Below are 24,936 nucleotides of genomic sequence, written 5' to 3' on the forward strand. Positions count from 1 at the left end.
TTTCTCTCTCATATTTGTGCTTGTCAGGATACCTACGCGTGCCAATATGAACGATCGTGGGTGCGAGAAAGGTAAGAATTACTCACAACCACGACAGATCAGGCGTTGTTCCATATCGTACACATGTCTAACATTTTGTCCAAGACCCCTTCTCATCCACCCCCCGAAATGCCGGCAGGCAGGGATCGAGGTTCTGGGGTGAATACGCATTATGGGTGGGCAACATTCCCCCCAAAACCACCGTCATGAACCTCAGGGACTATTTTCTCCAGCCAAATCCTCAGGATCTTCTTAGCATCTCATACAATCCCGATGCCAAATACGCCTTTGTGAATTTCAATTCTGAAACCGGCCGAGTGGCAGCAATTCAACAAGCAGCCTCACGGCTCTTCGAAGGAAAGCGACTCGACTGCCGGATTCGACAAGATTCGATATCCAGATCCACCAAGGTAAACTACGGGCTGAACCAGACTGGCCCGCAAAGATCGATTTCGATATGTTGTGACCAACCCAATAACTTACGGCATAAAGTCGAGGAGTTGTCTCATTTTCCGGAATCGGATCGGTCGCAGTGGGGAAAAGATAAGTTCTATATTATCAAGAGCGTTTCTCTCCAGGCACTGTACCAAAGTCTGGAACAGGGCCAATGGTATATCCCCAAGCGGCATATTGAGCGTCTAAATCATGCTTTTCAGGTAAATACCGAAGTCTTTCGGCATACTCCCCCTTTTCAATATGGATTTTTGGCTGATCTTTGTTTATGTTGCAGACTGCCAATAAAGTGTACTTCCTCTTCAGCCTCAATGGATCAGGAGAATTCTTCGGGTATGCATCAATGATGTCGGAGGTTCGTGCGGTAGAAGAACCACCACCTACATCTCACCAATCAAACGACATTCACCAGATAGATTCCTCATCATCAGAAGACGTCTCGTCATACTTGGCGAAGGATCAACAAGAGGAGACACAGACATCCTTCGAATTACGCTCTCGAACTCCCTCGCTTACATCTTCCGACTCATCTACGGACTCTTTATTGGGACTTGGGTCCATTTCTTACGAACCCGAGAGGAGAAGAATCATCTGGGAGGCAACCCGGCATCAGTCCACCTGTCTTGACGAAGGACCTCGAGACCATTCAAGTCTGATGAGAAGCTCCGCTAAGCACAGCAGTGACCCCTCGTCTACCCCAACGCCAACAAGACTACAATATTCCCCCTTCAGTGGACCCGGGAGACCTGTCGAGCTTGGCAACCTCCTCAACACCACATCACTACTGGGCTCCTCTGGTACCGGTGCCGATCAATTACTATCCAAACTCGAACGCTTCAGCAGCCCATGCCGCATCAAATGGCACTCCACAGAGAATATTCCGTTCGATGAGGTCCGTGGACTCAAGAACTCCTGGAACAGTAACAACGAGATCCACATTGCACGCAACGTGACCGCCGTGGAACCGCGTGCGGGTACTGCGTTGATCAAATTCTGGCGCGAGAAGGAGGAGGCGAGAAGGATGAAAGTCGCCGTTAAGGCTGCGTGGAATCTGTTTTGAAATTCATGACGGTTTAGTGGATGCCTAGGAAATCGTCGATACGTGGGTCACCTTTTCCTTTACGGGCTTGTACAAGCAGCGACGGCGTCTGGCGTGGCGTGGACTGTTCACCACGGACATTGGCATACATCAAATTCTCTAACACGTTCATATATTTTCGATTACCTCTGCTACAGTAGCGGCCATTTCTCCGTGTTATATCTGCCGAACTCATTTCAGCCAAATCCACTCTCTTCGACTTTGTTCTTCGATGAGCCATGAACCTGGCAACAACCGATTCAATGAAACCTGTTTCAAAGTCCAAGACCAGAGGTCACGGCTACTAGCACGGTCATACTAGAAGCCAGGCCAATAATATACCGAACGTCTGCCCTTCCACTCAAAGCACCACTGGTGGAGGTCGCGCCTGCGCCACTGGCAGTGACGGTGACGGTGGTGGTCCCTGCCACCGACCCATTCGCCTGCTGCTGGACAAGAGGGTAGATATCAGTTCCGGTCGTATTTTGGCATTGGCCACCGGACAATATGGTCGCGTTGGCGCTGAATCTGATATCGGCACACTTCAAGAACAACAGTCAGACATCCATCCCTGATTGTTCTTGTGACACACGGAATTGAGATAGGAAACTTACGTTATATAAAGCAGTCCCATCATCGCCGATTGTTATGACTTGCAAGCTGGCATCCTGGCCATCAATAATGCCGAGATCTGCAGGCAAAGTCCATTTGGGGATGCAAATAGTACCGTTTCCGGTCTCGTTAAGCAACATCGGGTTTAGTGAGATGTTGAAGGTGCTGATGTTCGAGCCCAGGCCGAGATTGAATGAGACATAGGTCCATGGATGATGGAAGTCGATGGCGAGGGAGCCACCATCTAATGGCCATAGGGTTCGGTTGTTGTTGGATTCGTCGGTGGTGTTGATGTTTGCGCCTGTTGGCCCAAGTCACCTCACTGATTAGCGGAGTGTTTCGAGACGTACTAAGCCGACAACTTGTGGCAATGGCGACGACTGATTAGGGTGAAAGAAGTTCCACCCAACTTACATGGAAACAAATACTGAGACGCGGGAGGGATGAAGGAGTCGGCGCGCCAGTATGGGTAGATGAGTTCGAAATGGGCAGCAACAGAGACGACTTTTGCCGCGAGCAGAACTGCAATGACAGAGAGTTTCATAATGGTGATGGGTAATGAGATGACAAGGATTAGATGATCCAGATCAAGACTGAGAGCAGGTTTGGAAACGACTATGATATTGTCAACAAGGACTTAAAACAATCAAGGCTTTACAAGCAAATAGGTGTCGATTCGACCCGGCTGGGAAGAGGGAGCTTGATTCCTTTTCTCTTAATTGTTTTCCGTAGGAGCTCGCCTCGTGCCTTTGTATTTATGGTTGGCACTGGTTGTATCTCGGTTCCGGCCCACTTGGCAGATTGAACCTTGACAGACTGCTAGATCACAGCTTTTTCCCGCTCTTGGAATATGCTCCATAATCATGTCGTGCCAGTTATGCCAGTCACATTTCGGGAAGGATGGTGATAGAGCAATCGCTAATGTCGACGGCTCAAGGAACTAGATACAAGATATTATCCTATTGGTCCACGGCGTTGGGCGAGCACAGCGTGTGTCGGCCAAAACTTGCTCACTTTCATGGAGTAACATGCTTCTGGCTTTTTAGAGATGCTTGGCTATCGGTAGTACCGAGTGATGAAGATGCCGGCCCTATTGCCTGTCCTGGGCTGGGGTTCGGTCCAGAACAATACAAAGGTTCGCGTCAGGGTCCTTGGGTTGAGATGACACGAGGTGATAATGGTTATTGAGATACGAAATACAGAGCGAGATTGAGGTACAAAAAACTTCGATAGCAATCGCTATACCTAACCGACACTATGCTCGCAGAACAAATACAGTCCTTGGGCCCCTGTTCCTTTGTGAACGGCTCTCTCATCAGACAATCTTGCTACATAATTTCTGATTGAGCCCATGAATTCGGCTTTTCCACAGGCTAGAATTCCAGTCTCCCCCCAAGCATCTTCCACCACGGGTCGAATGAGAATATCGAGGTCTGGTCTTCCATAGCCTACGTTGAGAGAAGGTTTCTCAGATTGCGACTGTAAGGAAGAGTCTGATGCTGATATTCTTCTGATACTGTCGTCGACTTTCCCTTTCTCCACGGACACGTCAAGAGTGCTCATTCGGTGGCCTGAGGATGATTTGATTTCATCATCGAGTACGTCCGGTTTGGGGTTTTTCGGCTCTTGGCCATGCCCGAGAAGTGGATTCTTTTCAGATGGAGATGTACTCCTGCTCGAAGTAGTGCCTGTGATGAAGATATGAACGGCGAGTTTGGTATTTCGACCTTCGGCTGTGGTCAAAGAAGCCATGAATTGGTCTTTGAACCAGTCGAGCTGTTCAGGATGCCGGATAATCCAGATAAATTGGATCTGTCGAAGGTGTTTTCCTGACAAGATCGCTTTTTGGAAAATGGGGAAAGTAAAAGACGAACCATTGCCCGTGGCGATGAGGATCAAGGATTCAAACCGATCAATCGCGGGTGGAATTCCCCACGGACCGGTGAAAAAGGAGAGGAGAGTTTGAGGATTTTTTGCTCGCTGACACCGTCGATGAAGACGCCGGGTAAAGCCATTATGGACTCGGATATAAAATTCGAGGTGATCGGGGCCTACATTCCCAGAAAGTGATCTAGGGATATTCGCAATGGTGAAGGGATGGGCTTCAAGGATTCCCACACGAGGAATGGAGAGATAGAGATGTTGGCCCGGTTGCCAGGAGAAGCCGACATTGCGAACAATCACATGGACATACTCATTCGAGAGACATGTGACTTCTGCTTCGTAACCAATCTTTGGTCCTGGCTGACTTCGAACCCGTCGTTGGAATAGATGTAAATTCGTGCACAATGTCATCAACGTCCGAACCAGCCGGTCGAAAACTATGACTCCCACTGCAAACCACACATGATACTTGGCATAAGCCGGTACGTGAGAATGCACCAACCACAGAAGCGCGGCAGCGGCTGCAAGATGCTGCAAGAACCAGAGTTCGTAGCTGGCTGATCGAACGGGTGCGAATCCAGCGATAACCATCCAACCGATGGTAGCCCAGGCACCAAATCCGTATTTCACCATCGGCATCATCTCCAACTCCAGCTTGACAAATCCTGCGATATCCCATTCAGTGAAGAAAAAAGACCAATGGACGATCAGTGTCAAGAAAAGCGTCCGGGCCACCCAACGATGGAGCCAGTTGAGTCTTTCGTACGAAATACCGGTCAATATGGTGATGATGTTGGCTTTCCCGGACAAGATGTAGATCAGAGGCAACTGGGTGACGGAGACCCAAGCTGCGCGAAACCCCACAATTTCCCAATGATATGCCCAGTTGGGAGAAGACGGGGTGAGGATGACATTGGACCACAACATGGTCAAGATGACGGCCCAGTAAGTCAGGAGCAGAAGAATTCTCCCCAGTGGAGGGGGGGTGAAGTATTTGGTGAATTTGCCCGTGAACGTCCATATTTGCGGATATGCCAGCTCTCTGCAAATTGCGATCACAGTGTCATAGGATTGTGTAAAGGCATTTCCCGGTTTAAATGGTATGTGCCTCGGTTGCTGTTGGATTTTGCGCTCTCTGTTAAAAGGGTGTCAGTATGCAGGTCGACCAACGCATTCGCATAACATCCTTACATATAATATATTCTAAGTCCATCGACGACTCTGCGAAAAACAAGAACACCGACAATGGCGGCAACAAAATACCAGTATGAATGCGCCACTTTCTTGTTGGTCGGGGTGAACATGCCGGCGCTGGACATGTCCATGCCTCCCATGCCGGACATTCCTGACATGTCCATCTTGACGGGCGATGCTTGATTATAGGTTTTGTCGAAATATTGAAAATGCAAAAAGAATTATCATAAATAATCCTATCTTGAACTGGACTGGGCCAAATTCAAATAGAAAAATGCAATCATGCTTTTTTGGGCTTTATAAATGGTTGGCGTCGTCACCTCGCAGAAACCATTAATTATTGTACCATCACCCTGATCTGATGATGGGCTCGGTGATCCGGTATCCGGGTAGTCGATTCCTTGGGACTTCAATTGACCATGGATGGGCCTTGGTTCGAAACACACCGGATGTCTGGGAAGAAATCAAATCATACAGCAGATCGTAAGCACCGGCGAAACGCCGTAAGTTTTGCACGGTTGCCAAAAGTCGAGTGGGTGTGTGTTTGAAGGGAGACAAGATACAACACAGCGAAGAGAGTCGAGAACGACAGCAGTCAGTTGTCGAGCAGGGTATTCGCTTTGGTCGTGGCGCTACCTTTGTCTTATTCGAAGATAGGTCTAGCGTCAACATGGATGGAGTCAAACTCAGACGCCCCCGTAATGTGATTGGAGGAGAAACCTGCTCTCTGTTAGCCTTCAGCCTCATTAGCTCCTTTTTCTGTGGTGAGAAAACTTGCTCACATATCCACTTCCAGAGCGTCTTCTGCATATCCAGTTTAGTCCTCTGTCTGTCAAAACGTGATACTCCGTACACCGACGCACATGGTTGAAGCAGTGAGCAAGATAACTGGAACACCAGGAACTCCTGCTCACACTGATTCGTGAAGACTGCAAGGTTTCTGGGGAATAGAAATAGCTTCGGACTTGGCCTCGAAAGCTTCGGCGGTTTCGATCAGCTTTTTGGTCTCTTTGTGCCTCTGGAATCGTATCTGTACCCTAAATCAAAGATCCCATAACCGATATACTTCCCTAGACACGGGCCTGTCTGTTTGCCCATTCTTTCAGATCTCCAGCCTCGTTTAGCCCCAGTCCCCGGATCTGCCCAGAGGGAAACCAAACAAAAAAAATAATGTATTTAACAGCTCGTCTTGCCCTCTTGTCCCTCTGGGCTCTCTCATCTTCGGCCCATTTCATCCTTCAATATCCGACCTCTCTGGGCTTCGATGATGAGGCGGAGGGTACCTCCCCTTGCGGTGGCTTCGATCCCACCTTCAACAGCACCGACGACGACTCCATTCCCGTCGGTGGTTTCCCCGTCTCCATGATGAGCACTCATCCCGCTTCCAACTGGCTCTTCCGTGTGACCCTCGACCACCAAGCGCCATTCAACTGGACCAACTTGTTGCCTGTTGTCGACGAAACCGGCCTTGGTCAATTCTGCCTCCCCAATCTCAAGGCCCCCGACAGCTTTGCTGGTCAGTCCGGTCTTGTCCAGGTGATACAACAAGGTCCTGACGGCATTCTGTATCAGGTATGCATCGGTGGATGAACGAACACATTCTTCAAGTCTCCAGGGTCCAGACTGACCTCTTATTTTTTATTCTCTAACAGTGCGCCGCCGTTAACTTCGTCACTGGAGTCAACACCACCGTCAGCTCTAGCTGCACCAACGTGACCGGCTTGACAGCCACCATTACCGACCAACAGAACTTTGATACCAGCACCGCACCGAGCGCCTCTGGATCTGCCACTTCTTCCACCAGTGCCTCAGCTAGTGCTGCATCTGCGAGTTCTTCTGGCTTCGCTGCTCCCACCAATGCTCCTCAACTTGTGCAGCATCTCCTCGCTGCCGCCGGTGTCGTGGTCCCTTTCCTGTTGTAGATGAAAACGCACCGTGTTCTGGGACATGAAGAGGTTGGAAAAGATGAAGTATATACCTGATCAAACATGGGAAAAGATCGAACGCCAACACATGCCACCCCTCACCTCTTCTTTAACCAAATAGGAAGGGGGAAAAAAAGAGTTGTCGGAGGATGGGCTATTTTTGGGAGCTTCTTTGATTTTCAGGTTTCCAGCAGGCTAGCTGTTGGGTCTAGGTTAGGGTATTTGCGGGTCAGATCTGAATCGATTATTCGCCTAGTACCATAAAAGTAGACCCGTGCAGACGTGACGACACGAAGTGGTTCTCTCTGTTACTGAAGATCTTCTTCGTCTTCCTCATAACTTGCCTGGCTGTAGGTTCCAAGTTCTTGCGAATTAGAAAGGGCTTGAGGGCATCAAATCAAGGAGCATGCCGAATTATCCGGAAACATGGTATACCTCAGACTTACTTCTGGGGGGGCCATATGAAGTCCGCGGATCAAATCCAATCACTATCCAGGGCCCCAGGACTAAGGGGGTTTCTCGACAGGCATGTCTGTTGAACGTGATATCTCAGCCACAATATGCCGTGACTGAGTGAGCAGACTGTGCGTAAAAGTTTCAAAAAGTTCTGCCTCGGAACATTTGGGCGTTTTTTATGCTTTCGGTTTTCTATTTCTGAATTCCTGTCCTCTGATCCTACTAGCATTACCAAGACTCGTTGCCCCCTCCTCCCGCCTCTGGCTCTTACTAGTAGCCACTCATTCTGGTTTCTTACCCATAAACAACGCAAAGATCGCTCAAATACCTGTTGCTAAGAGTTTGGCCACTCAAGTCCCATCGGTTCCAGTACTTTCTGCTCGAAACCGATTGGATACCCCTTCTTGCTTGTCTCGTCGTTCCCGTCTTGTGTCTTCAGTCTGATTGGTCTAAAAGCGCACAAAATTCTCAGGTCACACCTCCGTACGTTACTGGGATGGGGATGCCCCCCCAGGTATGGTGGGGGATTTCTCCGGATAGTCTTCTGTATAAGTGCCTCGATTCCTTTCATTCTGTTCCTTTCCTTCATCGTCGCCATCAGACTCATCAACGTATTCCAACACTATCGAAACAATCGACCACAGTCACCTATCAACACCAACATCAATCCCGGCGATAACAATGGGCCCCTGCACTTGCTCCGGTCCCTCTTCCTGCCAATGCGGCCCTGGTTGCCAATGCACCGCATGCGGAGTAAGTCGAATTCGAGCATAGACATGAACTCATAAAATCTAACATCGCCCGATTCAGCATTGAATCGCAACATAGCCATATCATCAAATCAGCCATGACGCTCATTTCAGGATTTTCTTTTGTGAATGTATTCTCAACTTGGTCATTGCCCCATCATTCATTCGACTAAGGAGGCTACTCGGTGGTTTGGGGGGGAGGAGAGGAGAGGTACTGGTGTCAGCTACTTGGGGGACAATGCACGCCATTCAACGTGAGAGAGGAAAAAAATTCATCGCATACCTTAGCTGGTAGCATGTCATGCCGACACTCGGGCCGAGTTTCACAGATCGAGGTCAACATGAATGAAATGGATCGGTGACTTGAGAAAATAGCTGGTTGCACTCATCATTTTGACGTTCTTGACACTGAGAATGCGGACGTTTACATGCTTTGGGCCATATACCATCACTGTCCTTTTACCCAAATTTTATCTCGCAAGGCTCGTCCACTTTTCTTTATCCTGTCGTCCAGTTGTCACAAACGACTCGCCAATCCGACCAAGTTGCCGTATATGACTGCTGCGTCGCCGAGATACCTTTTTTCTGCAGTCTTCCAATTCAACACATCCCATATCTTGCTTACATATTCTTTTTTATTATTCCAGTATTGTAAGTAATACGCATGCTCCCACATGTCGATGCCTAATAGAGCCATCTTTCCGGGTGGCGGAAGGTCCTGGTCCTTGGACGTCGTGATCTCCAGTACACTGCCGTTGTTGGCTTGTGATTTGACGAGCCAAACCCAGCCGGACCCTTGGATTGCGAGCGCCGTGGCTTCAAGCGTGGTTTTGAAGGTCTCGACACTGCCCCATCGTTGGAGAATACCTTGATGCAGCTGGGGCGCTGCGCTGGCAAGATTGGCGTCACCTGTCGACGCAGGAGAAAGGTTCTCCCAGAACAAGGTGTGGTTAATATGTCCGCCGGCGTTGAATTTGATGGCTGGCTGCAACTCGAGTTGTTTGAGGAGGTTCGAGCTTGACAATGCTTCGGCGTGGACGGTGAGGGCGTTGTTCAGATTCGTTATGTAGGTCTGATGGTGGCGATTGTAGTGCAGGTCCATAATTTGACCGGAAATAGAAGGCTCGAGGGCCTAGAAAGGGTGATCTTTCGTTAGCTCATGCCAATATCAGACAGAAATCGAAAGGACAGAGACACGCAGTCGCAGTCGCTCGCATGGGCAGCTGTTACTGGGCCTCCGAGGAGAACGAAACACATCTGCATACATCTAAGGCATAGGGAAGCCTAGGCAACGTGTATTTTTCGACCGCCATATTTGCTCCTGCTCAACGGTACCGGGACGTGGACAGATGCGAAAGAGAGTACATTGAAAAGCGAGAAACTCTTCTATCACCCTGGTGGAAGCAGCTCATTCATCCGTCTTCGGGCAGGGAAGACCGCACTGCCCGTTCCCCTCCTCGGCAACGGTTCATAAGCGAGCGGATTGTCATCACGATCTCAATATCTGCCGTGTCGCACGAAATGTGCTCATGTGCGCATTCGTATCTTTCTCATTGCTGCTTGTCTGAGCTTGGCAACTCAAGACAAGGATAACCTGTTTGGTGTTGCGCACGAGAAGTGGGACCCATTTAAGGTCCTCGATTCCAGTTCTCTTTTTGATTCGAGTTGATGGACCTATATTTGTCATCAGGAAGTGCCGTCGCCAGTAAAAGGAATATGCGGATATATCTATCCTAGATGAACGCATTCTCGGAAGTTCCATGGGAAAGGCGGGGTGGTTTTCTTTTCACAAAGTATATGTCAAGTGTGCACCATGTCTTTCACGAACACTAGTTTTCGCACTCATAATTATTCTCATCCAACACGGTCCCAGAGAAGATAGTCATCCCGGTTCTCTGTAGCTGCTGTCGAAGTTGTCTCGTAACCTCCAAGAGGATATCCCGGTGTCTCAAGAGGTCAGGGCATTCGCTGGACCAGAATTTGAACTGAGACAGAACGTTTCCTATCTTGCCTCCCACAGGCAGCATAGAGTTCGGATTCGAATTTTGGGGGTGTGAAGATCCCCAGAGAATATCGAGACCACCCGGAATCCAGTTTGCGTGGCCACTTTTGGCAATTCCGAGGAGAATCAAAGACGCACACATCAAACTCCGCAAATCATACCAGAGGCCGTGATGTCGATGCTGGAGAGACCGCACATCCAATATTTTCAGGTTGCACTCGATGCCAGAGGTGATCATGTGATGTAGGGTGGCGTTTTCTTCATCGTCCAAAGAGTCAGACATGATCATTGTTGACACATGGTCGGTGACTGGGTTTAGGAGACTGTCAATGTTGCCTCGCGAGTGAGACCCATTTGTGCTGTAGATGTTGGCCGATGTCCTTCGAGACGTGATCGAGCTCGAATGGATGAAATAGTACAAGAATGGTTGGTACAGCCACGACCGCATCTCCAGGATGCGATTCTCCGTGGCCCAGCTTAATTCGCGGGACACGAAGTTTTCGGGATCTCCCCGTTGCGTGTTTAGCATTGGCGCCTTGATGGTGGATGTGGCTTCATAGTGCTTCATTGCTGGTGGAAGATTGGCCGACCATGAAGACACTTGGACGTCGAACTCCTGGGCGATACGTAGAAGAGGGCGAATGTTAAGCCACGACGTCCGCTCTTGTCGGAAAAAGGTATTGATGATTCGATTCCCAATCCGGCGAAGGGCAATCTCGGTGAGGTAGTAGTACCAACTCTCCTCTTCCCGACAAAGTTGCTTCGAATGCTGCTTGAGGAATATCTCTTCCTCCGTTTGCGGATTGCTGGCGACGTTCGAGGCTGGCGTTCTCATTGATTCGGCTCCTCTAGGGTTTGAGTACCCCACCATTTGTGGGGAGAAATGATGGTCAACCAGCACGGGAGTTGCCGGAGAGGGAGGAGACGGGAAAAGGTTTGGATGCTGAATATTTCCGATTTCAGACTGTGGAAGAGGAAGTTCAACCCGGAATTCACACTCCGATTTGAAACATGACCAGTACAGACTTTGCTCGAGTCGGCGTCGGTTTCGATCCATGGTATTGAGATGCGCTGCGGGAATCTCCAGTCTCCCCGATATCCCATGAATTCCGTGGGTCGTTTTGAGGTGGAGTTGAAACAAGATTGAAGCATGGTAGAAGTACTGCCACGAAAGCAGGGGTCGAAGAGTATACATCAGATAGACTGGATAATTTAGAACGGCCAGTGAGGAAGAGGACGACGATCATACCTCCGGCGAGAAAATGACACTGAGCCCCCAGAAGGGTGTGCTTTAAGGTCCCCAAGCGGCGTGAGGCCAGGAGAAAATAGGACTCTCCATCTTCCAACTCTCTGGCGAAGACGTCATTTGAACCTCGTCGGTCACCGCTCATGGTTTCGAAACCGCTCTCTTCAGCCCGAGTCGCGGATGATAAAGAGTCTGCCAGAGCAAACGGTTTTGCTACCGAACCCAGAGCACAAGCCAACAAGACAAGACATGACCACGCATCCCAGCCGAGACCTCGCTGCGCGGCTTTCCGGCCTTCCTCGACCAGAAGTTCAACCTGGAGTACCGGATTCTTGGTATGGACGTTTTGCAAAAAATTATCAATCAAGGCGGGAATGCGTTCTTCTTGAGGCGGCTTAAACCTTCTGTAGGGAGCAAAGACATCGTCAGTCGCTTGCACAGAAAGGTCAGCAAGACCATTTTCGTCCGAGGGAAACAAAGCCCCAATTAAAGCGTTTGGGCCATAACGTTTGTCGAAGATCTCCCAGCAGAGGACGCTATCTGAACTCGTCCGATGAGGCGGAATTTGTAAGAAGTCACGCGAGGGCTCCAAGGTTGTGAAACCTGCCTCGGGGATGGCCCCCGACGAGGGAGAGACTGTTCGGGGGTGCCGGTCAGGCAGCGACTGAGCGGTGCTCGGTGTTCTGGACACATTTGTCAGGGTGTCAAGGCCGGTCTGGAGCCTCTCAATCCGTTCGAGAATACGATCGGTCGCTGTCTGAAGTCTTCGAATGTTAGACAATGGGAATGTATCAAGTCATCGGCTCAAGGAGCATCATACGTCAGATTTTCAGACCCTTCATTTAAGTAGTGGCAGTCGGCCCCTGAGGATTTGCAAATATAGCACACGGGTTTTGTTCGATCGCATTTCACTTTTCGCATCCGACAAGGCTGGCAAGCCGCTTTCCGCCCGGTCGTCCCGATCTTCTTTCGTTTTCTCGGTGGCCCATCGGAGACATCGTTGTGGTGTGCCTGCGAAGAATGTACCGAAGCATCTAGGTCAAGGTGAGATGCCATCCTTTGGTCATTAGGGAAGAATAGTCGTCCATTTTTGTGACCCCCTACTGGTGTGGTCTCCTGGTAAGTTCCTTCGGCAGAGGGTAGTTTTGGGGGAGGGGAAGGGGAAAGCAGGATTTGCTGAAAGGGGAGAGGCCGGTAAGTCATGAATATGGCTCCGCCTGACCACTGGCTCTGCTGGTCTGACCATGCATTATTGATGGACCACCGGAGTTGAAATATCACGTGTCGGGGAATTCGGTGAAACTTTCCGGGGTGACATCATGATTGGGTAATGGGCTACTGCGGGGAATGCGGGGTCCAATTGCAACCTTAAATACATGAGGTGAATGGCCGTAAGGACGGTAACCGAATCGATACGCAGATCCTGAAGCCGGTTGGCTACAGACCCTTCTCGAAGCAACCATTTATCCCTGGGAAAGCCTCCCACATGAGGACAAAAGTTGGAGACGTGGGTCTGGATCATCATCAGGCGTACACGGTCACGTGTCGTGGAACTCGGCCTCTTCAGCGAAAACAATGTGGGACCCACCCAACTAGTTCCGGTGACCGCATTACTCTTTTCAGAAGGTAAGAAAACATATTCCTAGTCCGTAGCATTTGATCAGCTTTTCACCCCCGGATTCCCCCAACCGTGCCGATCTCGGGCGCATTCAGGAATACCGGCAAATGTTGGGAAGGATGAAGCGCATCATCAACATAAGGGCAGTCGACCTTGAGCAGGGCCGCCTCTGCTCCCAAATAAATCCTCCCGCTCTTCCCAAAGGCATACAGTTACAGGTGCCATCATGAAGAATATTTCCACGTACAACGTGGCCAACAGGCTTGAGAAGCGATCCTTGCTGATCGCCATCAATGCCGTGGCCGGCCTTTCGATTTTCTTCTTCGGGTATGATCAAGGTGTCATGGGCGGGGTCAACACCACCCGCAATTATGCTGAGCTCATGGGATTTGGCCATTGGGATGCTGACGAGGGTCTCGTGAAGGTGGACGATAGTTTGCTGCAGGGAGGCATTGTGAGTGCTGGCTTTCCCACCCAAAACATTCGTGGCACTGAACATATTCAGGTCGCCGTGTACTACCTCCCAGGGACTCTCTTTGGGGCTTGGTTCGGTGGCTGGCTGGGCGATCGATATGGTCGAATCTTCACCATTGGGTTTGCGGCTGCATGGGCCATTGCCGGGGCATCTCTGCAGTGCTCGGCACAGAACGCCGACTGGATGTTTTGTGGTATGTCTACGATTCGGGTTTTGAACCTCTGGTGCTAATTTAGATGCATTCAGCCCGAGTCTTCAATGGCATCGGCACCGGTATTCTCAACGCAATCACACCTGTCTGGGCGACTGAGACCGCCGCCTACACCTCGCGTGGCCAGTTCGTTTCCATCGAATTTACCCTAAACATATTCGGTGTGGTGGTTGCTTACTGGATCGAGTAGTATGTTATGGTTCAATCATCACTGCCACAGTGTAGCTGACAAAGTATAGCGGCACTTCGTTTTATGGCGATGGCACCTCGCCTTTTATTTGGAGATTCCCAATTGCCTTCCAAATCGTCCCGTTAATAGGTCTGCTCTGTGTGGTTTGGTTCATGCCCGAATCACCGCGCTGGCTGGTCAAAATGGGTCGCGAGGAAGAAGCTCGTTTCATTCTCGGCCGTCTTCGAGGAGAAGTGGGCGAGGACGAGGGCAAGGCCGAAGCCGAGTTCCAAGATATCCGAAATATCTGCGCTCTTGAGGTCGAGACTTCGAAACAACAGAGCTATATCAGCATGTTCTTTGGTATTGGATCCGGAAATCTCCATACGGGACGTCGGGTACAGCTGGTGATCTGGCTTCAAATTCTACAGGAGTGGATCGGTATAGCCGGTATCACAATTTATGGACCCGAGATTTTCACCATCGCGGGCATCAGTGCGAAGGACCGCCTTTGGGTCAGTGGCCTCAATGACATCACGTACATGGTAGGTCAATCCTCGTCGGGCCGTGGATGGAAGCTAAATTCATCCAGCTGGCAACGCTGATCTGTGTGTTCACGCTGGACCGTATCGGCCGACGCTGGACCTTGTATTGGGGTGCGGTCGGTCAAGGAATATGTTGCTTTGCCGCCGGTGGACTTGCGCGGGCGACCCTCGATGCATCCCCCGGCCAAAAAACTGGCCTCGGTGCTGGAGCTACCTTCTTTGTGTTTCTATATACCGCCATTTTCGGTGCGACGTGGCTTACGGTTCCTTGGCTGTATCCTGCTGAAATTTTTCCGTTACAAATCCGTGCTCGCGGCAATGCCTGGGGCGTCGTGGGCTGGTCGATTGGTAATGGGTGGTGTGTAAGTATTGTACAGGACCGTGTGATTCCCATACGACCCTCTCGGAAAAGAACATTTCACTAATCAAACACCTCTCATTTAGGTCCTTCTGCTGCCTACCATCTTCAAACGCCTCAATGAGAAGACACTCTACATTTTCGGAGCTGTTAATGCCTTGAGTATTGTCGTCGTCTGGGCCTTGTATCCGGAAACAAATCAGCGAACCCTGGAAGAGATGGACTTGGTGTTTGCTTGCGACAGTATTTGGACTTGGGACGCCGAGAAGAATTACCGCATCCTCAAGAAAGAGAACCCTGGGCTCGTCCAGGCGGCGCAGAGGGGTCAGAGAGTGGTCGATCCCGAAACCGGGCTACCAACCTCACGGCGCCCATCAACCATATCTGGACAACGACCCAGTCTCGTCGCGCGCAGTTTCAGTCTGTCGGAACAGAAGCCAGAGAGTAACGAGAGAGAAGTGCTGGCACATAAGTGGACATAAGGGTGGGCATGGATTCTGTTGGTTACGAGAAGGTCGAACGATCTCCCATGAGTAAATGAAGGTGTTGTCAGTGTGTCATGCTGGGGCAACGACCGAACAAAAAGGGGAGATGAGGATTCGGAAGAAAGTGCAGCCGGCTCGACATCTGTAAGTAAAAGCGTGCTGTACAGGCTTGAAGTGACTATTTTTTCAATTGGCATAAATCGAAACAGGCAGTGCAGAGGCTGGGGAGAAATCATGGCACTTTGACTCCGACATTGTGCGCTAGCTAGGATGTTCTTAGAATTTATTCTAGGTAATCTGGAAGAATAAGCAGTTAGCTCTGGAGAATGACCCTTCACAACCAACATTACCTACCAAGCCCATACTTACATAACCCTTTTTCCGTTCGATCAACCATCGGCCGGTCCTCTACCAATCTCCATCAGATGGATTTGACCACCAAGGAATTTCCTTCCCGTCGTAATTGAGGAACTTGCCAGACAAATTTTCGCGTGTGCCATGCTCAACCTACATGGGTGGACTACGTCGTCATCATAGCATGGTAGGAATCTGAATGATGCGAATAAAATGACTCGACTTACCATTGAAGAATCCCTTGAACACTTTGCTCGACAGTTTGAGGTTTCCTAGATAGCCCCACGATTTTGCTGAGATGTCTCCCATATCGGTTTGTACCCATCTACCCGCAGCTGTCAATCAGCCGGTGTAGATGCCTAAACGGAACGAGACTGAGACTATACCCTGGATGCACTGAAACCGCGATAAGACCATCTTGACCTAATTCAAAATGCAACTTCCCGACAAGCCAGTTCAACACCGCTTTGCTAGGTCCGTATGCACTACCAATTATCGGCTCCATCCACTCTCCGATACATCCCACGGAAGACGATAGGAAGATAGCTTTAGGAGGCTGCCGGGGCTTCATGCCTCCATCTGATCTCTTCATCAATGGCCAGAATGCCTGGAACATCACCAGAGGTCCAATGGTGTTAATTTCGTAGGGCTCTCGGAGTGCTTCTGGTGTAGTTTCCAGAGCAGTGGTGAGAGTAGTTGTGTGTACCCGACACAGCTGATTAAGACGTCGATGCGATCAATGTCGGGGATCTGATTGATAGTGGCGTTTGCTCTTTGTTTAAGATCCGACAAGTCAGGTGAGCGACTGAGGTCCGCTTGAAAGATGTGCAAGGCGCTCTTGAGGACATTTCAGATAAAGCCGTCGCTCTGTCTTCGTTTCGGACACTGGCAATCACTGTTATTTGTGGTCGAGCAAGAAGAGCCTGTACAAGACCGAGTCCAATGCCTCCACAGACATTTTTTTTTTGTCTTTTCCTTTCAATCCGGCGGGCAAATTGGCGTGAGGCCCAAGGGGCGTAGAATACCTCTGTTTGCCCCCACAATCAAGTAGACAGTGTTACTATCGGATTGAGACATTTTGCACATAATATGATTGAAAGTAGATTCTGTGATTGCTCACGCCTCTCGAGACAAGCAGGTGTTCAATACGGAATCTATTATAGTTACTGGTGATCGTAGACTTTTTATGCTTGATACGAAAGTATAGTCATTAATGCGTCAAACCGCAGCCTTCCAGGTGTGTTCAGCATACTTACTGTCAGAAATGGCTAGGTTGGATCGTGCAGTTTGATTCCCTTGATTTGTTGGGCGCAGTCAAATTGCTGCGCTACAAAGCACCCCATACCAAGAGGGAGGCGTCAATTCCGAACTCCGAGAGTCGGAATTCATGGTCCCACCCCTTTTCGTGATGGGCAACGCCGTACCAGCCGCCTTGATAAGCCCAAGACGAAGAGGTCTCTCGCATCGGCGAGGATCTGTGTAGATTGATCCAGGCTGGGGTTCAATGTGCTCGAGGTAGGAAAATGCCTTGGTCCCTGAAAACCTTAGGAAACTGGTGGTAAAGCAGGGTATACCGTAGATACTCTATGTAAAACGCACAACGAGGTACTGGCTACAAGCGCGACCTTCAAAGCACTTAATCTGACCCATTTGGCAATACAATCTCCCACCAGAAACCTAGTTGCAGCTCCTCAAGTGAGAATTTAGGAGCCATTTCAATATTCAACATCAGCCAGATGCTTTGGATCGTCCTAACGGACAGATATACCTTGACCACGCAGAGAAGTGTAGGATGCTGTTTTGAAATGATCAGGTGGTTCGACACCAAATTTCATCATCACAGAGACATCAGGATAGCTGTAGGTTGTCGGGGAGGTTTATCCAGAAGTCGATATCAAACTCCGTGCTTTCGTACCAAGAAAAGCCGTCTGCAGGATCTTCCAAACCACGAGTCGGCTGATGGGGTGATGTCAGAATCGGATCGTGCTGGACTGGAGACACGATGTAGTCCGATAAGACTTTGTCGAGGATCTGCTGTAGCGATTTGTGGGCTTGCTCTGAGAGTTTATAGTTGCCATCACCAGGGACGTGCATCCATTTAAGATTCGAGATGAAGACGCAAAGATCTGGTATGACTTGCGTCCACGAGAACTCACCGGGGAGCGACGGCGAGCGCACCTGTCTTCCTTGAAGCAGCTCAAGTGACAGCACCCCAGCGGTGGGTAGACCGTATAAAACCATGATCCAGGGAATGTAATCGGCATTTGAAGTGTGACAACCTCGGATATTGCTGACCTGGAGAATGACCGAGAGGATTCTGTGCGAGAGCTTTAAGAGCTCAGACCGACTTTCTCCGAGACGTCGGTATAGGGTACGTCGAAGCATGAACTCGTTGTATAGGACGTCGAGGTAGGCTTGCGCGGCCATGAAGGCTCGGGCAGGATCCGCATGGTTCCACATGTCGGTGTTGTAGCGGATGCGTTCGGGAAAAGAGCTAAGCAGCTCCCTGTTGCGGCGGATTATGTCCCTGTAGACGACTACTGTCAGACAGCTAAGTCAAACTGACACGGTCCCCAGAAAAGGAACTTACATTGCCTTCTCGAGCAGATGATCCTGTGGAGGGCCGAGTGAGAGTTCAAGGACCTCCTCTCGCAATCGCGATGAAAGCACGAAGCAACGGAGATACGCGGCTTTCTTTGAATATTTCCTGTTCCAGCCATCCTCATCAATGTTGGATAGAGCTTCTTGGAGTTTTGTGCCCTCAAGACACAATTCTGACAGTTCCAGATCAAGTGGAACGTGTATCAGGCAATATCTCTGGCTCAGACGAGGAGGGCGCCCAACAAAGGTACACAGGAGCTTGTCGGTTGAAAAGGCACAAGCGAGGGCCCTCCGACGCATCTCAATGAGCCAAAACGGCTGCTGCCGCAACACGCTCCTGTTTTCCATGTGTAAACCTCGTTCGATGATATGGGCTGATGCGTCATGGCACTGCCTCCAGACAAGGTAGTGGTTATCTCCGAGGACCTGGCTAATGAATATGGTGTTCTCATGAAGAACCCACATCCCTAGATCGCTGAGCTCACCAGCATCCTCGCAGTAAGAGACACAAGCACGACTGGCCTGGAGAATCCTTTCCATGAGGGCCTGTTTGTCTTGTTGTCGATGGCCAAAAGAATCGAATATCGGGTCATCTCTGGAGCGGAGAGAGCTACAGCAAAGTCCACAGGCAAGGAAGAAGACTGCGAGAGCTTCCCATCGTAATGATGCACCAGTGAAGAACTTGATGAAATCGACCATTCGCACGGCCTTGGAGATTGAGATTCTCTTGCAGGTATTTCGGAATAGCCTCTCGGCTGCCGCTCTCATGGCTGTCTCCGACGTCAATGAACCGTCGTCCACCAGATCTAACTTGACAGATCTAATGCAGTCCCCCACAAAGAAATCGATCATTGTCAAATATCGATGAAATTGCCCCCATCTTTCCGCGAAGCGTTGAAGCGCCGGAAAGTCATGGAGAAGACTCAAAACGGCCAGGGATTCTCTCATCCTCCGTGGCCCAATGTCGCAGGCTGCCAACTGAGGGTCTTCGGATTCGTCGGTCGTAGTGGTCATCACAAGATTGTCTACGTCGTTCTGCTCTTGGCTCTCAGTGAGAACAGCACGGTAACTCGTCGAGCCAAGGAAGCCTGGTTCCTGGGTAGAGACAAGTCTCGAGCCTAACACTTCATTCAGTAAACCTGGCGAGTGACTGACCCGATGTCTCTGAACTGTTGAATTTGCGACTCGATTTGCATCATGTTTTCGGATTCTAGGATTCGATCCGCTCAGGGGAGCCGGATGGTAGATACACTGTGGAGTAATGCCACGCCGTTGACATCGCGCACAAATGGGGAGAATGTGATCACAGCGGTACTTGGACTTCCTACATGGCTCGCATGAAGGGCGTTTACCATTTCGCCGAAAGACGGGTAATTCCATTCCATCCGTCGCGTGGAAGCATAATATGCTCTGAAATGCACGTAGAGTTGTATTTGTCGACGTCGAAGTCGTTTCCAAAGTGGATATCAGCGTCCAGTGGCATTAGATGAAGAGGGGTTTTTTCTCTTCGCATTTATTTTTTTTCCATGTCACAATGTTCAAATATTAATTAAGACACATTGTGGCATGGGAATTTGAAGACGAAGAGAGCTTCTCCACGTTTATTGACTGCTTGCACCTTGGGAAAGATCGATGGTAGAACGCATATGAAACATATCCGGGTAAACAGGAGGAATCGAACACTCCTATACATCAATTGCCGCTTCTCTTATCAATCTTGGGCAGTAACAGGCTAGCCTTCATGCATCGCTAAGATGTGGCCGCTTTATTAAAAATTCGCAACCTGACTGGCTGTACGAAAACAAAACAGGTCTCACACAACCGATCTGGCTATTCCGCTAGTCTATTTCGGGGCTGGTGTTTGAAGCGGCTATCCTTCTTCATAGCATGCCGTAAGATATAAGGGGTTCAGGTCACTGGACAAAGATAATATTCTATGCATATAAGTCCGTTCAGGACCTATGTGAGCATATGTCCGCTGAGAAATACAATGTCCTAGGTCTGATGGCAAGGCGGAAAAGCGCCTCGGGGTACTAAGGCCTCCGTCTAAACAAACAAATAGGATTTATATGGTCGAAATGTCTGACTATGAAATCCATCATCGGGAAACTTCAAGCAGTGGATCAAAGTCTATAAGAAAGATAATAAGACCCATCCATTTACGCTCCAGCACGACATCAGCAGCAGAGCTAGTTTGGAAACAATCGCGGCACTTCCGTGTTTGTCTCTTCCCAAACACGGCCGTGCCATGACTCTTCACTCGGTTTCTGAACTTTTCGAAGCTGGGTCGCGATCATTTCAATGTCTTCCCATACCCTCAAAATGTTCTCTCCAACAAGCTTCTGAGCCTGCTGTTCTGTGACTCCTCTCGCGAGCAGACGGGCGATCAAATTGGGCCATTGCGAAATGTCCTTGGGGCGTCGTCAATACCATCATGCTGGGGTCAAAAGAATAAGGGGTCTCATGTACCTCAATTCCCTCTGCAACGTACACGGTTCCATCGAAATCTGATCCGAGACCGACATGGTCCCATCCGGCGACCTCAGCCACATGCAAAATGTGGTCCACGACGTCTTCCACCGTCCCTTGGTCCGGGTTCGCAATGTTCAGGAAAAACGGTATCACCGGGACCATGACCACGCCGCCATTGGATTTGACACTCAACAGAACATCGTCAGGCACATTTCGCCAGTGATGCTGGACAGTGTATGATGCGGAATGCGAGAAGATGACAGGGGCACGGGCAATCCGGAGAACCTCGCGCATCGTGTTGAATGAAACATGTGAGAGATCGACCATCATACCCAGCCGGTTCATTTCGCGAACAAGTTCTGTGCCAAAGGAGGTGAGGCCCGCATCTTTGTCCGTGTTGGCGAGAGTCGACGCAGCCGTCGCAAATGCGTTGTCGCAATTGTGCGTCAAGGTCATGTAACGGACCCCCAGTTCATAAAATAGGCGGAGAGTGCCGAGAGAATTCCCCGTCTGGTGGCCACCTTCTACACCGATCATGCTTGCCACTTTGCCTGCTTTGTGCGTTGTTCGGACGCAGCGAGGGTCGATGCACAGCTGGAGGTACTTGGGATACTCTGCTATGAAACGCTTGATGAGGTCGATTTGCTCTAGAGTGTCTCGGACGGCCCACTATCATCCCATTAGTATCCAAGATCTGGGCGGGCAACGAGACGGTAAAAGTTACCGTGGGCTCATTAATTCCTGGCACATACTTATCCTCTGGTCTTGCCGACAAGTCAACACCTGGGATAAGGTCTTCCGGGCAGGGTATGAAAACACTCCAAAATTGGCCCCCCATAAGTCCACGCTTCATCTTTTCAAAATCTGTGTGACTCCCGAGTCTCTCCGATTCAAAGTCATGCTCGTAGATCTTGTTGTGAAGCTGCTGTCGAACCAAAATTGGGAAATCATTGTGCCCATCAACTAAAGGGGTGCTTTTCAGAATGTGCCTCGCCCGTTCAAGGAAGTCTGTCATTGGCGAAGCTGATTCAGAGCCTCGGTCCTGGTGGTGAGAACGTAGGCCAAAGTTCGGAAAGGACGAATCTTTGAAAGTGACGTGGAATAACATGCCACCTAATGCAGCAAGCACAAAGGTGGCAATTATCCATGAAGAGAATGGCCTTGACATGGTTACCGATTTCGTGTCGGGCCAGGCGCTCAAGGAAAGAATATTATGGCGCTTTTTTCTGTCGCTCATATATTCTACTTTGAAGCCGTCTGAGCAACAAGGGTATCCAGCTCCACCTGCTTATTGACAGATCGACCCAGAGTATTGGCACACCCACATATAGGCTGACGACCGCGTGTGCTCGGTGAAAGATATCTATCTCAAGAAAAGAGCGGATTTCGATCTAGGTCGGCAATTGCTCGTAACGGACTCATACGCTGTGGGTCGCGAAAGAACTCCGAATATTCAGCGTACCTCCACAACGCCGCCTATTAGAGAACCCCGACACCAAGGAACGGTTTTGACGAAAGGAGATGATACTGCATGTCCTGAGATTTTTTAGCTTGCGGAGATGTCCTGTCTTTGGTACAACTCTCTACCTGCCATTTCTTCGGACAGCTCAGACTACTTATTCATAACCCAGATAATGTATTTGACAGGCTTGCTCCAGCTTTCGTGCCTAGAATCTTGTCAGTCTCACCTTTGCGGAGAAAGAAATCTCCTTTATCACCCAAAAAATAAAAGGAGGGGGGGTTTTCCCCAATTCGTGTACCATATAGCATATGCTATCAGTGCTGAATCCGTCCTTTGATTTCAATCCCGTGCTATCGCACGATGAACTACATGCAGATAACGGGAGGAAGATTCCCTTCCACGCCAACAAATTAAACTCTGTTGGCAATGTGTCTACTCGACCGCAGAAGTTATACTGGGAGATGTGTTCGAGTTCAACTGGCTCACGGCTAAATGTTGCTGTGGCCACCAGCTTTGATTCTTTTCCGTGTACCGACCGCTCAGGCCCACGGGCCCGCGGGCAGTGGTAAATCTGGAGAAGTGGCGCTTCTTCGACAAAATGAGCTAGTGTTGGAGAGAAAGACGGCTGATTTCGTGCTCCAGATCATGTATGCGGATGTGGCTCCCGTATGGCCCACTAATCTGTTGGACTCATCCACGATGCTCCAGCCTAAACCCCAGCCTTTACAGAAGACACTATCGCCGGGCATTTGAATCTGTCACGTTTGCATCCCACGACAAGCATTCGGACTGAGCGGCCCCGTATTAGTGCCCAGGAGGATAGCACCTAAGAAGACCGCTGCCTCGTCAATGGGCGCGGCCGCAGTCGATTCCCCAGCGATCATCATGTCGGTTTTGGTTGAAACGATTCTTTTACATCAGGAGCAAAAATCATGGTCCCGAGCAATCGTAGGAACCTCAGCTGACACTTCATCGCCCAATTGTACTTTCATGAAGCTTAATGGTTTCAGAATGCGCGACCTGACTAGCGTTGGCCAGTCTTTCCCAGTAATCTTTGTGAGCAGTCCCGAGGAGGGCATACCCGGTATTAGAGTACGATAGGATCTATCCCGGCTTCGCAATCGATCGGTGGGCCGCAATCTTTGAGAGAGCATCACCCAGCGATAACGTCCCATCATCGACCAGCTGGCAAACAAGCGTCGCCGTCAGAAGCTTCGAGGTCGACCAGAGTGCAAAGGGGGTAGCGGCGTTGACCACGCTGCTTTTGTCGACGTCAGCGCACCCAATAGTGGTAACCTCGATCTTGCAGACGACAGTGAGTGCCCCTCCCACAAGCTCATCAGAGTGTCCTACCAAGAGACCTTGCAGTCCAACGATTATTCAATAGACTCCATGACTTTGATGGTCATCAATTGCTTTCAGGTTCTCCGTTCCGGGGGCCTCCTTGCGTGTGCGCGAATGAATTGTTGCTGTGCCAAAAACTGAAGAGCACAAGAACGATCACGTTCGGAAGGGGGCTGAAACCTGTACGATAAGTAATGGGCGATAGGCCGGGATTCCCCGTCGCTCCATCAAAGGTTGAAAGATACAAGGCCAAGGCAGCCTGTTCTCGGCATATTGAACGGCGAGATGATGAGAACTCACTGTAGTTTACTCCGCAACTCTTGTGATAGAAGTTCAAATCGCATCTAGGCGCTTCATCAGGGACGAGTATCGGAGCTCGTAATGGGACTATGTAACAGAATTCCGGCTGAGGTCTCCCTCCCAGTTACATGGAAAGTCATCTCCATGAAAAAGAGCAGAATGTACTCTAAACGAGTTTTGTTAGACCACTCAGTGTGTCAACGTTCAATAACGTTGCTGAGTCGCTGTGGAAATGCATATCTCTTTATGACTCACGGTGGCTGCTCCAAATTCGATTTAATTTCGGGATCATCTTTTCGTATCTCAGAGGCGCAGGCAAAATTTCAGCTGAGCTGTTCAAATCAGCCAAGGTCAAGTGTAAAGAGGAAGCTAGGCACTCACGAAAATTCAAGCTCTTTCAAGAGCAGCTTCATTCTTAGACCTCGCAGGTTTCATTTCGGGAATCAACATCCTTTACTTTTCAAGGCTCTATCATTTGGGTGCTCGTTTTGATTCCTTATCCTCTGGCAGGTAGCCGAATGTCACGATCAGCTTTCTCAGGCTTTCTCCAACGGCCGCTCAAATACGTCTCCTGCACTTCAATTGGAGTTTCGGGAGATGTTAATTCGGAGCAGGGATCAATTTCAAGTGATTTGGAAAGGGTCGTATAGTATGGGGGCCTCAGGCTCTGGCAATGAGATATTGGGATAAATCTCGATCAAGCAAAACTGTGACGGCTCGATCGTCATCGTCGCGCCCCCCGCCATGAATTTTCCGCGCCTCACGGTTCCGACTCCCAATTGTACAACCCAGAGATATCCTTCGCGGTGTATCCAGGCGATGGGAAAAAGGACCTAGTAAAGGTCCTGGTCCGCCGAACCAACCTGCTTCAAGGCCAACCGCACGGGAATGAGCCGGCGAAGAA

At 49.9% G+C, this 24,936-nt stretch overlaps 9 protein-coding genes across 9 annotated transcripts; 3 read left to right on the forward strand and 6 right to left on the reverse strand.

Moving 5' to 3' along the window:
• Positions 1-46: 46 nt before the first annotated feature.
• Positions 47-1,552, forward strand: Z518_02010 (uncharacterized protein; the record flags this gene model as incomplete). Its single annotated transcript, XM_013419039.1, has 3 exons — positions 47-71; positions 145-695; positions 770-1,552. The coding sequence occupies 3 exons, from the start codon at positions 47-49 to the stop codon at positions 1,550-1,552; spliced, it is 1,359 nt and encodes a 452-aa protein (XP_013274493.1).
• Positions 1,553-1,845: 293 nt separating this feature from the next.
• Z518_02011 (uncharacterized protein) lies at positions 1,846-2,726 on the reverse strand (the record flags this gene model as incomplete). Its single annotated transcript, XM_013419040.1, has 3 exons — positions 1,846-2,112; positions 2,185-2,483; positions 2,597-2,726. 3 exons carry the CDS (start codon positions 2,724-2,726, stop codon positions 1,846-1,848), a joined length of 696 nt encoding a protein of 231 aa, XP_013274494.1.
• A 701-nt stretch (positions 2,727-3,427) lies between these two features.
• Positions 3,428-5,424, reverse strand: Z518_02012 (uncharacterized protein; the record flags this gene model as incomplete). The annotated part of the gene is made up of 2 exons (XM_013419041.1): positions 3,428-5,201; positions 5,258-5,424. 2 exons carry the CDS (start codon positions 5,422-5,424, stop codon positions 3,428-3,430), a joined length of 1,941 nt encoding a protein of 646 aa, XP_013274495.1.
• A 1,006-nt stretch (positions 5,425-6,430) lies between these two features.
• Z518_02013 (uncharacterized protein) lies at positions 6,431-7,182 on the forward strand (the record flags this gene model as incomplete). Its single annotated transcript, XM_013419042.1, has 2 exons — positions 6,431-6,832; positions 6,913-7,182. 2 exons carry the CDS (start codon positions 6,431-6,433, stop codon positions 7,180-7,182), a joined length of 672 nt encoding a protein of 223 aa, XP_013274496.1.
• A 1,725-nt stretch (positions 7,183-8,907) lies between these two features.
• On the reverse strand, positions 8,908-9,703 carry Z518_02014 (uncharacterized protein; the record flags this gene model as incomplete). The annotated part of the gene is made up of 2 exons (XM_013419043.1): positions 8,908-9,522; positions 9,656-9,703. 2 exons carry the CDS (start codon positions 9,701-9,703, stop codon positions 8,908-8,910), a joined length of 663 nt encoding a protein of 220 aa, XP_013274497.1.
• Positions 9,704-10,219: 516 nt separating this feature from the next.
• On the reverse strand, positions 10,220-12,694 carry Z518_02015 (uncharacterized protein; the record flags this gene model as incomplete). Its single annotated transcript, XM_013419044.1, has 3 exons — positions 10,220-11,595; positions 11,642-12,402; positions 12,459-12,694. 3 exons carry the CDS (start codon positions 12,692-12,694, stop codon positions 10,220-10,222), a joined length of 2,373 nt encoding a protein of 790 aa, XP_013274498.1.
• Positions 12,695-13,482: 788 nt separating this feature from the next.
• On the forward strand, positions 13,483-15,496 carry Z518_02016 (uncharacterized protein; the record flags this gene model as incomplete). Its single annotated transcript, XM_013419045.1, has 6 exons — positions 13,483-13,710; positions 13,762-13,924; positions 13,978-14,131; positions 14,182-14,656; positions 14,704-15,018; positions 15,101-15,496. The coding sequence occupies 6 exons, from the start codon at positions 13,483-13,485 to the stop codon at positions 15,494-15,496; spliced, it is 1,731 nt and encodes a 576-aa protein (XP_013274499.1).
• Positions 15,497-17,701: 2,205 nt separating this feature from the next.
• Positions 17,702-19,468, reverse strand: Z518_02017 (uncharacterized protein; the record flags this gene model as incomplete). Its single annotated transcript, XM_013419046.1, has 2 exons — positions 17,702-18,380; positions 18,444-19,468. The coding sequence occupies 2 exons, from the start codon at positions 19,466-19,468 to the stop codon at positions 17,702-17,704; spliced, it is 1,704 nt and encodes a 567-aa protein (XP_013274500.1).
• Positions 19,469-20,643: 1,175 nt separating this feature from the next.
• Z518_02018 (uncharacterized protein) lies at positions 20,644-21,941 on the reverse strand (the record flags this gene model as incomplete). The annotated part of the gene is made up of 3 exons (XM_013419047.1): positions 20,644-20,865; positions 20,924-21,595; positions 21,651-21,941. The coding sequence occupies 3 exons, from the start codon at positions 21,939-21,941 to the stop codon at positions 20,644-20,646; spliced, it is 1,185 nt and encodes a 394-aa protein (XP_013274501.1).
• Between the last annotated feature and the right edge of the window lie 2,995 nt (positions 21,942-24,936).

The sequence above is a fragment of the Rhinocladiella mackenziei genome (genome assembly GCF_000835555.1).
Source record: "Rhinocladiella mackenziei CBS 650.93 unplaced genomic scaffold supercont1.2, whole genome shotgun sequence".
Classification (NCBI taxonomy): Eukaryota; Fungi; Ascomycota; class Eurotiomycetes; order Chaetothyriales; family Herpotrichiellaceae; genus Rhinocladiella; species Rhinocladiella mackenziei.